Raw genomic sequence first — 17853 nt, 5'->3', positions numbered from 1 at the left:
AAATACCTTTATACTTTTTTGATACCATCAAACAAACAGCAATTGAGGTTTGAATGCAATTTATTCTGTATTATTTCCCAAAAACAATTAGTAGAATTCCTAAAATATTAATTATCCAATATTCAAAAAAAATATATATATTGATTTAATTAAAAAATTTTGTAAGTTTGCCCATTTTGACGATGTGGAATGTTTTCTTGTGTATAGTTCGCATGCACCTACATATGTTCATTTTTATCTTTTACATACATACATATGATATTTTTTTCCAGCTTATTGGATAATAAGGAAGAAGGGAAGAATGCCTATATTCCTGCGGGACTGTCGGGTCGAGCGGGTCGTCAAGGCGACTAGGGATCTGAGGGATCTAAGGATTCCTCATCTCTCAATTTTCGCATGTACTTTCGTAATACATGCTAACAAGCTTCGTACCTGACCGATTAAAATGTTGACCTGTTTGACATTTAATCTTTTGGATGATCTTCGATGAAGCATAAGCCTGAATAGTTATTCCAGGGAAATATATAAATAAATAAATTGGCTTAATGCCTTGTAGGGTGTGCGAAAAGGAAACGAGCGGGAAAAAAGAACGAAAGGCGAATCAAAAAGAACTGTAATTGATATTTGCTGTATGCACACAGCGAAATGGAAACAGTAAATATTTATTACCATATGGCATATGGCCAGACATTTACTCATATGACTCTTTCCATTCTTTCGGAATACATACATTAATTAAAAGTGTTTGTTGTGTTTCCCATCTGAATATAATTGAAGAAGTTGCCAAAAGAAATCACACCCATTATATAAGCTATAGTTTTGTAAGGAACTTAAATACCAATACAGATAGGAAAGCTAAAAAATATTAAGTTTAGAGAAATAACTTGTCATTAATTTTCTTGTTATGCTACACATATTATTGTATTTAACAGAAACATATTTTTCAATTTTCCATTTCAATTTGAATAAGTATTAACTGGAAAATAATCAATTTATCTTTGCTTAATATTGTATCTTATCTGTTTTAATACTTGTCCTGCTTAAATATTTGTGTGTCAACTTTTATTTACAGCGAAATTCCCAACCACTTTTTAAGGGTTTATTGAATCCAAATACCTTTTGAGGATCCTCTCCAGTTCGAATCTGGAAAAAGTACAATTAACGACCGTTCCATAAAAAGTGGAAACAGAATTCCGGGAATTATTGCGCTCTGTTGATTTTTAACTGCTCTTCAATGGGAAAGATTGGTGGAGCGCCCTCCCCTCCCCTCAGCGCCCTGTCCTTCGTAACTATCTTCCGTTAGTACCCTTTGGTTTTTTACACCCATCGAGCGCTGATTTTTTCCTTGAAACATGAATAATGTTGAAATTTAATTATACATAATTCAAACACAATTCCAACGGTGAATCTGTTGGGCAATGCAACAACATTTCACTGAGGAGGAGGGAAGGAGGAGGAGGAGTGGATGTGGGATTCACAGTGTGGGTGAGAGGGTGTTAGAGGAAGTGGCAGCCACCACCTACCAGATACCACCCAGCACCTCCCTGTCTTCTGGACTTCACTTTTTGCGCATTTTCTCACACGCTCTAATTAGTTAAGCGAAGCGTGGGGGCATGGTCATAGCTGGGCGGACGGATGGGTGGTGGTTGAGCATGGAGCGGGTGATGAATAAGTAGTGATGAGAGATGGGGAGGGAGAATGGGGGACAAGCCCGTGCGGTGGTAGCGTACCAGCGGTTGCATCTTTTGTTAGAATCTGAGCGGTTTTCACGTTGCCACAGCAACAGCAACAGCAGTGCACTGTTTGGCGCTGGGCCGGGGCTGGGCTGGGGCTGGGACAGAGGAGCGTCATGGCAGTACAATTTTTATCCTATTTGCTTTTATTTCCACAATAATCGCAGCAACAACAGCAGCTGCAGCGCCAGCGGAAGAGTAACCGCCACTCGATTGCCTCGGCCCAAAAAAGACCGAACGATGGGCGGGAAAGAGATGGCGAAAGAGGCAGCCTGGTAGTCTGGTAGATGGGTGGGTGCTAAGGTACCTACCAGCTAGCAATATGCAGCTATATTTCAAAACTATAGCTAAAGCCACGAGTCCATATGGCAATTCTTTCCCCATTTCCCATTCGTGCCGCCCCACGCCATTGTGCAGCGGTAATTAAATTGCAGCTTTTCCCTTTGTTCGAGTCCACGGCTTTCACGCCCACACACCCTCATGTCCTGAACCCACCCGCACACTTTAAGCCCATAGAGCATACCAAAATTGTGTGAAGAGACAGCAGATATTGCACTGTGAAGATTATAGCATACACCGCTCGATCGTTCGCTATATGTATGGGGAGTATTCTTCTTGGCCCATAAAACTGTTTCCTGCGCGAGTAATGGGAATGCAAATAAATGGGGAAAATAAAATAGGAAAAGATGTACGAAAAGCAGATCGGAAATTGGTAAATTAATAACTGATTTACCGCATTCCTATGGCGGTATGGAAATGTGCAGGCGTGACGCCTCCGAAAACCCATTTTACCCACTGAACTATGGGAAGAAATTTGATTTTTTGCTTTGTAATTTATTCGAAATAGAATGATAGCAATTGCAAGCTTGGTTATTATTAAGTTGAATTTTTAAATTGAATTTTTAGTTTATTTTTTTTTTTTAATTTGTTTTTGCAAGTTTTGGTAGCGACTGTTTTTGGTCGCGACTGAAGTGCGAAATTTTCTTTCGACTTTCTGTCATTTTTGAGACACTCGTACTTAATTCATGACATCCGTCAACAAGTAAGCCAAAAGTATTTTCATGTGTGTGTACTTTCACTTGAGTCCTTCGTACGTATGCATAATGATGATGGAAATTATTTCATCTGGCTGGCCAGTTGTCTGGCAGTCCACTGTGGTAGCACTAGTTGAACCGATGTCATTCACTCGGTGGCTTGGCTTTCTCCGCAGTAGTGGCCGAATCAGTCAGCATTATTTCTCTGGCCGAGAGGAAGGGGGCTCTGAGTAGATTTTCAATGCATCATCAGCATGATAATTATCAGCACCACTCGTAATTCCCAAACGCTCCACGCCTTGGCACAGTGAGCCCTTCGGGCTCTATTTAAATCGCTTTGCGGTGGTGCAGTTGCCATCAGGGTTGGCCACACTGTGCACAGAAGCAGGAACAATAAAGAGTGCCACAAAAGCAGATGCTGCCAACATCTGAACAGTTCCAGACAATGCACCAGACGGACTTCGGGCCTTCGGACTGCAGCAAGACGGCTGCTGGCCTGAAAATGCATTCGGTAGGCAAAAGCCACCGCAGCAGCAGCTACTTGAAATGGCCGCAAGCTGTCGGCAGCAAGGTTTGCCCAGCAGAGCAAATGCCAACACACATACTCGTATGTACGAGTACATATGAATGTATTACTCGTGTGCATATATGTATACGAGCAGATACACACCCAGACTTGTACACTGTAAAAGGCAGGATGCACATTGACCAGCCAACTGAGTAGATCGGGTTGGAAGCCAACGAGTGTTAAGCATTTTAATTGCAGGCATTCATTTAGATATGGCTGGAACATTCGTTCCTGCTCTTTACCTTTCAACCTGCAAGCAGCATTGTCCACACACTCACGGCTTCCCTATACATACATAGACTCAAACGCCCACACAGGCAGCCCATTGCATAAGCAAAATTGCCCTGGCATTATAAATAAATAATGTTGGATGCATCGGAATCGCCCTTATACCCACCGAAAGATACACATACAATGGCAATTGCCATTTCATTAAAACACCTTGCTATTTATAATCTCACTGATGTTGCTCGACAATTCCTCCTCCATCTCTCTAATATTTCCAGACTATACTTCCTTCATACTTACATATATATCCTTACTTATATATGCTTACATATATCCTTAGCTCAGTGAAATATTAAGGGGGTTGAATTGCATTTTATCCGAGCCATCTCAAAACATTCAGCTCCAAAGCCTGACCCATGTACCTACAGAATTTGATAATAATAATGATATTAGAAAAAAATTGGGTAAATTGAGAAAATTGATTGTCAATTTTCATGCTCTTAAAATGTACTTTGCACGAAACAAAAATTAGCTTGTTGGCCGGGTTGAGTAGATCACATCTCCATACTTCGAATTTGCAGTAAACCCCTAAAACATTTACTGCATCTACTGCGCTGGTATCCATAAGAATTTATGGTTTGTAAAAAAAAAATATATGTCATTTGATTTGAATTTCAATTTTCTTCCGTACAATACCACCCAAAGTTAAAGTTTTCTACCATTTTTTATGTACCTTCGATTTGGACCATTTAATTTTGTAAATTTAATTTATACAGATATAAGTTTTGTTCCACTTTAAGATATTTCATGGTATTTAATATTTGTTCATGAAATAAAAAAGGAGCACACACACACCCACAATGGTTTCTCTATTGCGGATTTGCAGTTGCAACTTCTTCCGTCTATTACGGGCATTGCTGATGCTGCAGGCAGTAAAACTGCAGCAGTCATCATATTAAAATGCAATTATACAATGGCTTTTGTATGGCCACATCTCCCACTGCGGCTCGCCCTCGAAATGAAACCGCACCTGCCGCAACCCCTTTGAATTGCCTCGTTTCCGGGTCTTTCATTTTTGTCGCACTCGCGCATAATTTCTACCAATTTATACATATAGATATATATGCACACGCCTACTGCACGCCTACTGTCACGCCTACTGCCACGCCTCCCATAGAAGGTTGTGTATCTGTGTGTGCTTTGGCTCATAAACGATACGCATTCATTCATCTCTGTGGCACAGTGGGGCCTCTGGTAAAAACCATAACTACTGAACCAATAGAGATATTTTCATAAAATACATTGGAAAGAAAACATTTTGAGTCGAGTGAATGCACATGGTGCTCCGAAATTTGGACTTTGTTGTTTTTATATATTTTTTGAATCGATAAAGAACGTTTAATAGTCAGTATGATAATTTGATTTTGAATTTTTAATTTAATTCATAAAATGCATATTTTTAGTTTTTATTAATTCTGTAAAATACTCGTAAATATATGCATGTACGTATATATAACATATACATATGTATGCACATATATGTACGTGAAAATAGAGGTTTCTTGTAGTCCAGTTGTTGGTCAGTGATATTCAATTAAAATTTGATCCTGTGCCAAATTTTCCACTCAATCTCAACTCCAGTAATTTTTACCCGAAACAAAATTTGTTTATCATGATTAGTTTTTTAATTGTACATATGTCTTATATCCATATTTGGGGCAGTCTCTGACCCAATTTCCATATGTAATTCTCTTTGAATAATAGTTTCTTAATTTCTTGCCCTCTTTCTATACGATATTATAGTAGGCAGAAATTCCTCCATTATAATAAATCATGAATTGAATGATATAATAATTGTTCCTAAAATGTTCAAAAAAGATGGAAAATTACGCAGTATCTACTTGTAGATATTCTTGATCAGAATTTCGTGTTTGTTTATGGGCAAGGTAGCCTTCCAACTTGAAACAATTTAACCAACAAATATGTATAGGGCTTTCTGAACGCAAGAATTTTTTAAGTTGCGTCAAAGTTTATAGGCTCATATAATGTACATATGGTACCTAATGTATGGTATCTAATAAAAAAAAATAATCATTGTTTGCGGGAGATGTACCTTATGGGATCGGAAACGCTTCCGTCAGCCTAGTACATACGTCTGGCCGCTTATCAAAGCAAAGGGGAGTCGGGACCAACTTTGGTACTTCCCTCGACGGACCCCGCCCCTTTGTCCTTGGCTCGTCTTGTGGCGTTGCAAATTTGAGCGTGCAAATGTTAAGTTGTCCCCTCCCATGCCAGAAGCTTTTGGTAGAGAAACTTGGAGCGGCCCCGCCGCCTTTTGTGCCAACTTGACAAACTAAAAATGAAAAAAGTTTCTTCTATGCGGCGCCTTTTTCAATATCCTTTTCCCCACTCCATTGCGTCTGCTTTTTCCGCTCCCACTGTTTTACCACAAAAAGCATACAAAGACGAGGATAGAGATGGAGCGCGAGCGGGAGCGGGAGCACATGAAGAGTCATGACGTGTCCGTGGAGCCATGACGACGGCTCAACGTATCGATTGTGATTTTGGTCTGAAACTTGAGACCTCGCTTAGGCAGAGAATTTGTGTCCAAGGTGCATGAATTTGAGGGAAATACATTTTCTGGACTGAATGCGAAGCTATTGTTTTTATTTTTTAACATATTATGGGAACTATAGAAAAGGTGACCTGAATATTTGAAAAGCATTTGCATATTATTAACAGTTTAATTTCTAGTTTCAAATTGCAGCTCCTGATAAGTCTGTCTGCTAGTTACTGGTTCATCTGATGAGAATTCAAAGGACCATAGAATATAGCGGCATAGGTATGTATACTTCGACGACCACTCGACACACTCCACTATGATCGTTTGCCATCGGCTGCTTTCTCATCATTGTCTCTTGAAATTCTTTCGCTTCTTTCCGAGAGCCTGCACGCAATACTGCAACAGTTTTGATGGTGAAATCGCTCGGAGGGATTGCTGGGTCGCACTTTTTCCACGCTTGTTCTTCTGGGAAGTTTTGACAATGTATTCCTTGGATTCTTTCTTCTCTTTTTTTTTCCCTTGGCCACCGTTGGCATTATTCTGCTTACGCTTCATAGCAATACTCTTTATGGACACCTTGCACAGGTCTGCAGCCTGTTTCCCCATGATCTTCTGGTTTTTATTTGAATTATCGTTCTTCTCTTTAGTGTCCAGTACCACAGAGTTTGACAGCGTTGATGCCTGCCCTGTAGTTGAAGTGGGACCATCTCCTTGGGAGTAATGTACGCTTTGCTCCTTCCAGCAGGAAGGCAGTTTACCTGTATGCAGTCGAAAGCCATCCAACTGTTTATTCAATGGACGAATCGCCTTTTTGTGCGTTGGCGGATTCTTCACCACGCTTCCCAGTGTACCGTTCCTCACCGGATGAGTACTGAGCTGCAGTACTTCAGGAATGTTGGGCAGAAAAGAGCTTAGCGATTCCTGAATATTCTCTTTCCTGAGTTCGTGAAGCGCCTGTTCGAGGCCGAATTCGGTCAGCAAGTCCCTGTCACCTGTAAGTTTAGCCCTGGTTGGTGGCTCCCTGACCAAGTAGAACGGCTGCGACTGCTCGTTGTTGGGTCTATTGGGCCCAAAAATTGACGTCATCGTCGGCGAGGTTATATCTCGGCTGCAGGGGGCCGTTGATTTTGGTGAACTCTGCATTGAAAAGTAAAAAGACTTTGATGATAAAGGCCGGTGTATTTCCCAAAGCGAGGGTGGTCTTTAACTTTACCGTTGAATCAGTGATGTCCAAATTCGGATCAATGGACGCCATCAGAAAATGATTTCGACGAGCTTAATTTTATTTTGCTACAAAGAAAACCGAATGAAAAATTCTCACATAACCACAAAAAGACAGGGTGACCAGGTTCGCTAAGGACAATGTGACCGTACACTGCTGGTGCAGTATACTCTAGGGTAGGAAAGCGATCAAATATGTCATAAATTCGATATTAAAAGCACTAGCCATACAGTATATACTGTGTATATATACTGTAGCCCTTTAACACTGCCACAGCTGAAGGGGAAAGCCAAAAAAATGTGTAAATCAACATGAAAATGGAGGGAAGAGACTTTTTATACTTTTATATATTTATTATTTTCAGCCCTTTCTATTTTAGAATTTTCTGGAGTTCTTTCTCACACCATGAAAAACATCTAATGGTCAAATTAGTTTAAAGTATTATTGAATGTAAATTTATAGCAACTTAATAAATCAAAATAAAAAGATATGTTTGTTTAAGGATTATGTGCATATTTTTCATTTTCTGTTGTTGAATGCGTTAAATAATTCAAGAAAATCATATATTAATGTGCACATCTGTTTTTATTTAAGTTTAATTTCGCTGAGTCGCCGATAAAAGTAATTTACTTTGAGCGGCAGCCCTGTCAGCTGTTTACACTATGTCTTCTGCCTGTAAATTCTGGCAGTGTTCCAGAAGTTTCGCAAGTAATTCCTCCCGAATCACTACATCGAATTGAGGACTCTTTAGAACGATAAAATAATACCCAAGGAGTTCAAAGGAGAGGTAAGACCATTGGCAAGTCTCAAGATGATGGATTTTGATTCTCCATTTTCCGTATTTCCACAGGAGTCTGCGGCAGTTGAACGACGACCAGTTATTGGACAACTGTATGCGCATTGACCACATGCGATTCGATCCGGTATACCAGACATGGCGCTGGATGGGTTTCAATTTCGGTAGGGGTCTTACACTTATCGTGGACTGGCGCAGACTGAAACTCATGCACCATTACCATGGTGCACCAGTCCAACAACTTATAGCGATTTAGCAGTAGCCGTACAGCAATACCATAAGCACTACACTACTGCCAACATGGACTCGGGCAAAAGACCCATGGGCCGTTGTCTCATGCTCGGGCTAAGCCCAATTTGATTTCTGTTCTGAATTTTGTACCGCCTACAATGAGCGTTGCTATCAAATGTATGATTTATTTATCAACTGTTGCGCTATCGTTATTTGTGTACATTTCTTATAGTTCTTGTAGCAATGTCGATATGTCATCCCACTTCTTCAGTTATGCGCTGGTTCGCTGTTTGTACTTAGTGCTCCATGTTCTCCTTCGACTGATTGGGCTCGTAGTCACCGTTAGAGTAAGACTTATATTGGCCCGTCAGCGGTCCGGGTTGTAGGCGAAAGCCAGCCAGCTGCTGTTCAGTCAGCGGACGAAGCACGTGGCCAAAAGTAGGCGGATTGAGCACCACGCTTCCCAGGGTACCGTTATCGACGGGTCTAGTACTGAGCATATCGACATCCTTGATTGTTGGCAGAAAAGAGGCTGGCGATGCCTTAGATAAATTGTCGACGGTCTCCATTAAGGTGTGCTTCCTCTGTTTTGGCTTCGGCAAAGGATTGAAGGAAACGCATCTCACTTTTCGTGGCGGTTCACCCTCCGAATCGTCGGAGTCTACTAAAGATGCTGGTGTGGGCTACATTGAAAAAAGGTGAAATTTGTGTATTATGGCAAAGATTTCGACCACTAGAGCGCTTACATGCAACATTACCAAAATATTACTAATCTGCTCAATAAGAGAAAAGAAATCTCTCGATGGGTTCATTACGGATTTTTTTCACGGAGGCAAGCGATTGCAAATAAATTCAATATGCTATTTCCGTTCTGCTCATATGACAGCTGTTCTTAGGCTTTATGGTATTTTTTTTTCAGACTTATGGTCTGGCAACTCTGTGTAAAAAATAGTAGGGGCATTTGTAATTAACATTGAGTTTGATATAATCAAATCAAAATCATTTCGCTATTATTATTATTAATACAGATCCCTGTAGATTCCCTAAAATCAGGTGGGAGATTCACGGAGCTCGAAAAAAAATCCCCGAAGTCACTTAAATTTATTAGGACAAGAGTAAATTACAGAGCAAGGAAGGATATTTTCTGACGCCAAACGGGAGTCCGTTGTCGACGCTGCTGGGCCGGGAAACAGCATTATATGAAGTGTGCCCAGAATCTTCGCTTCTACATCGTCGGAAATGCTATGTTTTCCTTCCGTTTCCCTTCAATCAATTCTATTTTGCTTGTTTGTTATTCTGCGGGCCTGAGGGTTCAAGCTTTCTTGTTTCCGTAGGCTCTTTTTGGGGCGATCGGCCTGTCGAAGATCTTGTCTGTCCAGTTCGCTCCAATTCTGACCAGCCGATGTGAACTGACCTCTAACCCGAAGAAGGTTCATCAGAGCGAATCAATCGACGGAAACCAGTTCTTGGTCTGCCGCCCCGCTCGACCCACTCGACCCACGCGGTATCTGATTTCATCTAACCCGACAGAACCAAGCCCCACATCACCAAGTCAAGCAGTAGACGCGGGTTCAATTCCCCCGATGCTGTCCTTTCTCTTTATTGTTTCGGCTTCTCGCTATTTATGCGTAATTTGCCAATTTTCACAAATTTCTTGTATTGAAAAGGAGTATAAGTATTTGCAGAGGGGGGCAAAGTCTGCTGCCCTGAAGAGGCACAAAGGCAGACAAACGAACAATCGGTCCGTGCCAGGGCCACGGCCTGGGACAGGTCCTTTATTTCACTCCTTTCCCTTGAGTGCCATGGCACCTTGGGTCCGGCTTCGCGCCGCGTCACGAGTTCATGAGCGTGCCAGACATCCTTGAACTTGCCACAGCCAGGATATCGTGTTCGCATATTTTGTCTGCCCTTTTCCCCCTTTCTTTGCATATATATACTGTATGTATATGTAAGTATATGTATAACGTATATACTTTGAATGCTGCGCCAAGTCGTTGACTTGGCCTAATCCAAACCGTTGCCAGAGCTACATCTCCCTCTGTTTTAACAATTGTTCTTCAAGCAGAAAAAGGATTTTCGGCGTCCGCTGTCTTTTTTTCAGTTCGACGCGAAAACTTTCAGGGTCAACAACATTCTATCTACAGTACTTTTTATATGCATATACATAGACATACTCAAATATTCAAAGTGAAATTTAAAACTTCTTAAACATGACAAGAGTGGATTTCATTTTCCACATGCCCTTTTACCACATGAAAGCCTACATTTTTCTTGTATCTAAGGGGTTTTCCCAAACCTGTGTCTGAGGAGTTTTTCTCATTGTTTCACAAAGGTCAGATCAGACATCAAATTTCAAATATCAAAGATGAGCAAAACTTGAAATATCTTTCATAGAATATTCAACATCCTGCTTAACTTAATTCTGCAAAGCTAATAAGAAAGAACTACCTGAAACCCGTTCAAATGCTGCGAGAATTGTGTATAAAATCTGTATAAAAATCCCCGGGAGCAGAAACCTGTTTTCTAATTTCATAGAATAATTGTAAAAAAACTTCACAACATTTTCTAAGTCCAAAAATTCGATCTAAATTCTCCCAAGATATTTTTTATAATTAAAATCATTAAAAAAAAAACAAGAAATTTCTAATTGCAAAGAAAAATATATATTTATTTCTTTACATATATGATTTCTATGTTCTCTGCTTACACCTATCGATTCATCACTTATGCACTAGAAGAAAAAAAAAATGTATTTATGTATGTTTCAATTGATGGATTCTTTAGTTGGTCAGCTGCAGACGTCGCCAGATGCGCTGCAAACGCGAGTCGGAGACAGACTGAGTCCCAGCCCCAGGGGAGAGCTCATTGTGGTAGGGCTCGATGAAATTGACTGCCGATTGCCTCTGCTCGTTGCCCGAATTTGAGTTTCTCTGATGCTGGTTCTTTCGACTCTTCTTTAGCTGTCGCTTCAACTTGTTCACCTGCTGGGGCTTGTGGACGTGACGATGATGATGGGTCTTCTTGGAGCGGAGCTGCTGTTGCTGCTGTGCCTGAAAGTTCTTCTTTAGCTTGATCTTCTGCTTGTATGTTTTGGGAAGCGATTGCTTTCGCTGTGGCAGAGTTCCGGCTAAATGGGCTTCATCTGGGGGCAAGTCCAAGCCATTTTGGACATCTAGTCCAGTCATTGTGGGCACTGGAAGCTCTAAGACTTGCTCATCTTCCGACTTTCTGTTCTGCGATCGATCCAGGGATCTGGCATTATTGTTCGTCGTTGTTGTGGTTGTCGTCGTAGTGGTGGTTGTGGGTGTGGGCGTGGCAGTTGTGGTTGTGGTCGAGCTTGGCTGAGTGATCACTATAACATTGTCGCTGGGCGGCTGCTGGAACATGCCCCGCAAGAGCATGAATTTCTTCAGAAAATCTCGACCACTGCCCACACTCTCTGGAGCTGGGACTGGAGCTAGAGTCGCGGCTGAGGTGGAGCCAGCACTTCGTCCCTGCATTTGGGGCAGGCGATAGCCTTTGGGGGGCAAAAAGGAGACAGATTAAGGTGCAAGCTTATGTCTGGACATTGACTCACCGCTTCGTCGGGCATCGCTGCTGGCAGCCAGAATTGTGAGGCCGAACAGCAGGGAAATACCTCTTTGAGGGATCTTCATGCTGCGAGATTTCCTGGCACAATGTTTGCCCCATCTATGGAGACGTCTCCTCTTATAAGTTGGAACCTCAGAGTGCAATTAAAAAATTTCACCCGCCTTGCGTGATGATGATGACGATGATGATGCTGACATGCAATCATTATAAAAGATAGAACGGGAAGTCGGTATCAGTGTCTAGGTTGGGCCTGCCTGTCATGTATCTATCAGATGCCGAAGTGAAAGTTCTCTCTGGTAGAATTATTTACGAATATCTATATATTTTTTGCTTCTGTGTGTGTGTAGTAAATCAAATCTAATAAACTCGACAATAAACATGCGTTTTCACATAAATCTGTGGCGGGCAAATGGAAAAACTCGTGCAAGCGTATCTCAAAGATACTACTCGGGACAGGCAGGGCAGCAGGGAGGAAAACATTGCTCTGTATATTCGTACTGTATAAATAAATAAACGAATTTGTGTTCCAGCCTCCATAGCAGACCCCTGCCAGGCTATAGCCTGGCTGTAGCCTGACAAGAGCTATCTACATACATATATATTTTTATGCACATATTTATGTTACATGACCAGTCTCAGTCTCTGTCCGAGTTTCGGTCTCACAATCTCACTTACTGTATCCGTGGCAGTATCTGTATCTGAGGCCCAGCACCGAGTACGAGAGTGAGCATGAGTATCCGTATCTGTGGCAATGTGGCTATGTGGCTCTCGCATGCTGCTGAGTGTGGAGCTGAGTGCGTGAGACGCACAAGGCAAATAACTTTAACATAATTCACTTAAATCTTTTTGTTTTAATCTTGAAAAGTGTTTCCCACAGAACTTACTCTTACTCTCCCACACTCTCTCACACTCAAACTCGCACGCACTCGCACTCGCACAAATACAGTTCTGACAAGTATAAAGATCCCTGAGATACTCAGATACTTGGGGGCTCCGACTACTACTACTACTACTACTACTAATACTTCTACTACTACTACGTGTGTCTGTATCTGTCTGTTCGTGTCGAGCAGCTTTCAACTTTAACACCCAAGTCGCAAAATGTTTTTCTGTAATCATCCAAAGTGTTGTGTCAATAGCTCGACGTTCCTTAAACTCCTCGTCGGATATTTGCTGTTATCATTATTATTATTTTTGCTTTAACACTTGCGGTCTGCCACAGTCGGAATACGTATACTTACTCGTCCGAGTACGAGTATCTATGGGTCAAGTGCGTCTGTGGGGTACGAGTACGGGGGATTTTCTATTTTCAATTGCCATCGGAAAATGCTTTTATTATTTCACCTAAAAGGCTCCAATTGTCGCCGCCTTCCGCCTTTCGCTTTCTTCTTCAACTTGTAATTAACTGAAATTTGCATATGTTCCCTGAATGTATTTTGATTTGACGAAAAGGTCATAAAGAGGCTCTTTTCAATTATCAGATTAACTTTTGCTTTGGAAGATGTAATGCTTATATAAGCTATTCGATAGAGACAGTTTTTAAAATACATTTACAAGCAAAAGTATGCTTAAAAGAAATTTAAAATGCCAATTAAAATTGCACTCAAATGTTTATGTATATTTAGCATATTTTCCATTTTCCTTTTGATGTACATAGCATACGTATGTATTCTTAAGTTTCTTCACCATATCCCAACCCAAATGTAATCAATAATTTAATATGCTCTGCTCTGTTAAAATGTGTCTTTGTGTCTGTTATTTTTGAGCAATTCAGTTCAATCTCCAGTTATTATTTTGCTTGCATTTCTGATTAAATATATCTACGAGTGTCCTGGTTCTGCTCTGCTTGTGGGTCAGAGGATGCTGATGTTTGGCACAAAATTCAATTATAGAATTTTCTATTAACTTAAAAGCTTCTTATATTTATTTAATTTGTTATTGTGTCTCACTTTGGTTTGGTTGTTGCCTGCCGCAGGAGTATAACGACTATAGCGGCTGGAGGGATCTCTCTGTTTGTATTATTGACACAGGGACAGGGACAGGACCAGAGATAGAGACAGAGACAGACAGCTTAGAAACCAGGCATTGCGTAAGAATGTTGCCATCAATTAGACACATCCCCAAAAGGGGGTCAGTCAGGGGGCGACCCAGAGGTACACCCAGGAGTGGAAAACTAAGTGGAAGCAGCCGCCTGCCTTCGTTTGCCATTTCCCCCATTTTCCCATTTTCATTTTCATTTCCATTTGCTATTTTCTATTTGGAAATTCTTCATTTGCCCAGGCCTCCTCAATCTCCCCGCAAACATTTGCCAGATAATTTGACAGTCTGGCACTCGACTGCACTCGTCCCTCCATCTCCATCTCCCTTTAGCTTTGTTGAGTGATTGAATTGTTTTTAGAGCAAATTAAAGTTGATCTACTTTACGCATCTATTTCATTGGACAATCGCTTGGAAGAAGGCTTCCACTTTTTCTGAGTCTGAGTCTAGGTCTGGGTCTGTGCCTTGGCGTCTGACTTTGGCTGTTGGCTGAAAGTTTTAGCCTGGGAGCATGTAAAATGTTTATGGCTAATAAGCAAAACTCCTCACAAATTGAAAAGTTTTCCATCCGGGCAATGGAAAAACTTATCAACTTAATATTATTGGGCGCAGGAGTAGAAAAAGACATAGACGTAGCCGAAGATAAAGATGAAGAGTTTCGTTTGTATAAAAAAGTTTTGCATTGCACTTCTTTATTTTTCGCTTGTTCTTTTTTTATTTAAATTAAGACGGAGCTTGTTCGAACGAGATATAGTTATCTAAAACTGATTATAGATTTTGGCAGCTATGATAAATAAACTATCCGTAGAGCTGCTGTAATTCCAATTAAAGTTCTGCTATTATAAATACAATTTTCTGTGTAGTCCAGAAGAAGATGATCTAGTTTTATTTCGATTACGTATTCTTTTACATTTGATTTCGAATTTATAAAAAAAAAAGTGCTTAGATAGTAAAAGTCATTTCCAGAGTTCCGGGGTCCGAGTGCCGAGTGCCGAGTTCCGCCTCAAAGATACTGCACTCGACGAATATTCTGGGCAAAGCTCTGCAGCTGCTTCCGCCTCATTATGGGACGCTGCCTCAGCCGCTGGCCCAAGCGGCCAAAGCCCGATGGTGCCATCGATGGGGTGTCACTAGCGCCATTGGTCAGCGTCTCAATGAGGTCCTCGGGCTCGGAATCGTCAGCCATTGGCACGGATAGATCCTCTACGATAGGCCGCTCCTGCTCCCGCTCTCGCTCCTGCTCCCGCTCCTGCTCCCGCTCCCGCTCCTCGTTCTCTCTGATGGGGATGCTGGCCAGCTGGCGGAACATGCGCAGGTTGAGTGGCACGTAGCGTACCTCGTTGCCAATGGTAATGGGCACTAGTGGAACGCCACTGCCAAATCCAGTAGACAAGCCGCTGAAACCTCCAGCCAATCCTCCGTCCAAACCTCCTCCTAGACGTCCATCCAAGGCTGACCCATAGAGAGCAGCCTCATTCCAGCCATACAGGCCGGAGGAGTATGGCAGAGAGGACGCCTCGTCCTGGCGCGTGCGGAAGTACGTGCTGGCCGGATATGCGATCGGGCTGCGAATGAACTCTCCAATGCGGGTGCCCCCCGTTGTAGCAGCGGCCGGATTGGTAGCCGTGTTGTTTATGACGTTGTTATTGGTATTGGTGATATTTGGAATAGTACCAGGTGTTATTACAACGAATGTGGTGCCACCGCTATTGCCACCATTTTTGCCATTAAAGTGGCCCAGCCATGAGCGGCCGCCATTAACGTCGCTCTGACTCCGGGGCTGATAGCGTTGCAGGAACTGGGCTGGACTCAGGCCGGGCGACAGAAGAAGTAGCTGTTGCAGCTGTTGATCAGCCACCAAATCATCCTCAAATCCCACATCCACATTTCCAATGAGTCGGGGCTCCGGGGCTTCGTTGGGATGGTCCTGGCTGGTCGGAGGCTTCTCGGGGAACTGGAACTGCCACAGAGGCATGCTGTAGCCATATGCCTGCCTGGGTGCTGCGCTCCTGGCCCATATGCTGTGCGCACTCAGCACAGTCGCCACGAGCAGAAGAAGACTCTTCTGGAGATACATATTCGTTGAGGGAACTTTCTGACTGAATTGTCTGTGCTTGAAGTGAAGAGTTTGTCTTTCAAGTGACTGTGCACGTTCGGTGGACAGGGTGGCGCTTTTATAGGCTAACAGCGGCTGCTCCAGTTCGACCAGCAACCAGCGACCAGCGCCCAGCCCTAATGAGGCTCAATTTATCCGTCGGTTATCGCTGCCGCTTATCACAGTTTGCAGAAAATTTCGCGCTTTCATCGCGATTAAATCCATTAATCTCGCTTCGCTTCGACTTGTTCTTGGCTCTTTTCGCTTCTGCCTTGACTGTGGGCTGGGCTTCTTCTACTTCTTCTTTTTTTTACTGGCCTTCTTCCTTGGCTGACTGGCTGGCTTATTAGTTTGGCTCGAGCTGATGTTAATTACACGTGCCTCGGATAAGCCAAATTAATGGGATCAGTTTGGAGGGGATATTCTCTTTTTCGGTGGGTGTGAGTGGAATCACTTAAGCAGTATTCATTCCATTTATGTATACATACTCGTATGTGTGTCCCACCACCACTGTACAAACTGGAAACCTCCAAACACTATTATGGTTCGAATTCTGCCCACTTTCTGAGATCCACTGTGACAGTATTTACCGATTGCAAGAATTTTTTTTAATCTAAATCTGATGCTGCTTTTTTGTTTATTTTTTACTTAAATAGTTTTTCAGCCTCTGCTGATATGACTGGAACTGTATGACACAGTAACAGGAGGCGGTTATTATTTATACATTAATGAAGGGACAATATTTGTTGTCTTTCTGCAAATCGATAATCAAAAGTTAACTTTTCTACACCATATTTACCAACAGTGTCTTGCAGTGTTTTGCACCTAACAGACTCGAAGTCTTTTCTATCTATTTCAATGTTTGCCTTTGTCTCTTGTCGTTACTGGAGCTCATGAGAACTAGGGTTTTCTGTCAAGGCTTTAATTATATCAAAAAAGCGAAGATTTTTTGCAGATATCGTATTTACCAGTACCTAATCGGATTTGGTTTTTTTAGTTTTAATTATGTATTCTGCTGGTTATTATTCAACTGCTTTATTCAACCATTATACAAGCTTGGATTTCAAACGGAAATTCCCTGTATTCTTCCAAATAAGTTGTTGGAGAAATGTTCTCTAGAAAAATTTTAAATTTAAAAATAAGTTTCGAAAATATAAGGGAACTTTTCATTTTCCTTGAAGAACCCCTAGCAATGAAGCATGTTGATTCTTCGACTTGGCAAGATAGTCATCATTATTCGAACTGATTGGGCATGTCACGTAGACACGACTCTTCTCTGGTAAAAATATGTAAATATGTACATGTGTATAGGCCCAAGGAAAATCCGAGCTAGAAATTAGAAGATTGAATGAGAGACTATGCTAAATAGATCAAATAGTCATGAAAGCTTTTTGAATAACTGCATTTATTACACCTTGAGAGAATTATTTTCTAGAAGATTTTCTAGTTTATCCGATTTGATGCGAAAAAACGTTCTGATTAATTTGAATATAGCTAAGAAAGTATTCAGAAAGTAAACTCAACTACCATTTAGTTCATACAGTGTGAAATTTGAGCCGAAAGTGCGTCAAATATTCATAATTTTGTCATTCCCATGTCTCACAGATTACTCTAAAAGTTTTTGTGCAAGTAGCCATGACTTCCACTAAGAAAATATTTCCATATACATATGTCACACTTCTGGCGTTACCATCTCATACTCTCCTGCTCTGCTTCCCAATCTGCAAATATACTCTTTGGCAGTTTGGCCTAAAT

At 41.6% G+C, this 17853-nt stretch overlaps 4 protein-coding genes across 5 annotated transcripts; all 4 read right to left on the bottom strand.

Annotated features, from left to right (window-relative positions):
• Positions 1-6254: 6254 nt before the first annotated feature.
• Positions 6255-7392, bottom strand: LOC6598477 (mediator of RNA polymerase II transcription subunit 19). Its single transcript, XM_026990506.1, has 2 exons — positions 7340-7392; positions 6255-7263 (listed from the first exon to the last, which is right to left on the bottom strand). The coding sequence occupies exons 1-2, from the start codon at positions 7379-7381 to the stop codon at positions 6472-6474; spliced, it is 834 nt and encodes a 277-aa protein (XP_026846307.1). The 5' UTR covers positions 7382-7392; the 3' UTR covers positions 6255-6471.
• A 1164-nt stretch (positions 7393-8556) lies between these two features.
• On the bottom strand, positions 8557-9191 carry LOC113566159 (mediator of RNA polymerase II transcription subunit 19-like). 2 transcript variants are annotated; one of them, XM_026990510.1, is made up of 2 exons: positions 9134-9191; positions 8557-9058 (listed from the first exon to the last, which is right to left on the bottom strand). In XM_026990510.1, exons 1-2 carry the CDS (start codon positions 9185-9187, stop codon positions 8672-8674), a joined length of 441 nt encoding a protein of 146 aa, XP_026846311.1. In that variant the 5' UTR covers positions 9188-9191; the 3' UTR covers positions 8557-8671. The 2 variants fall into 2 exon arrangements, with proteins under 2 accessions (XP_026846311.1, XP_026846312.1); XM_026990511.1 differs by having other exon boundaries at positions 9122-9162.
• Positions 9192-11155: 1964 nt separating this feature from the next.
• LOC6598478 (uncharacterized transmembrane protein DDB_G0282483) lies at positions 11156-12031 on the bottom strand. Its single transcript, XM_026990480.1, has 2 exons — positions 11953-12031; positions 11156-11892 (listed from the first exon to the last, which is right to left on the bottom strand). Exons 1-2 carry the CDS (start codon positions 12029-12031, stop codon positions 11156-11158), a joined length of 816 nt encoding a protein of 271 aa, XP_026846281.1.
• Positions 12032-15006: 2975 nt separating this feature from the next.
• On the bottom strand, positions 15007-16080 carry LOC6598479. The gene has a single exon (XM_002023634.1). It carries the CDS (start codon positions 16078-16080, stop codon positions 15007-15009), a length of 1074 nt encoding a protein of 357 aa, XP_002023670.1.
• Positions 16081-17853: the final 1773 nt, after the last annotated feature.

This window comes from Drosophila persimilis, unplaced genomic scaffold (assembly GCF_003286085.1).
Source record: "Drosophila persimilis strain 14011-0111.01,24,50 unplaced genomic scaffold, DperRS2 tig00000579-arrow-pilon, whole genome shotgun sequence".
Taxonomy (NCBI): Eukaryota; Metazoa; Arthropoda; class Insecta; order Diptera; family Drosophilidae; genus Drosophila; species Drosophila persimilis.
Note: the sequence above shows the minus strand (reverse complement) of the source record. Positions and strands in the feature narration are given on the sequence as shown.

Bases quoted from the DNA above. Each gene is read 5' to 3' on its own strand.
- LOC6598477 (XM_026990506.1), bottom strand. From the start codon at position 7,381: ATGGCGTCCATTGATCCGAATTTGGACATCACTGATTCAACG. The intron at 7,264-7,339 runs GTAAAGTTAAAG...TTTTCAATGCAG, and splicing joins TGGACATCACTGATTCAACG to AGTTCACCAAAATCAACGGC.
- LOC113566159 (XM_026990510.1), bottom strand. From the start codon at position 9,187: ATGAACCCATCGAGAGATTTCTTTTCTCTTATTGAGCAGATTAGTAAT. The intron at 9,059-9,133 runs GTAATGTTGCAT...TTTTCAATGTAG, and splicing joins AGCAGATTAGTAATATTTTG to CCCACACCAGCATCTTTAGT.
- LOC6598478 (XM_026990480.1), bottom strand. From the start codon at position 12,031: ATGAAGATCCCTCAAAGAGGTATTTCCCTGCTGTTCGGCCTCACAATT. The intron at 11,893-11,952 runs GTGAGTCAATGT...TGCCCCCCAAAG, and splicing joins CAGCGATGCCCGACGAAGCG to GCTATCGCCTGCCCCAAATG.
- LOC6598479 (XM_002023634.1), bottom strand. From the start codon at position 16,080: ATGTATCTCCAGAAGAGTCTTCTTCTGCTCGTGGCGACTGTGCTGAGT.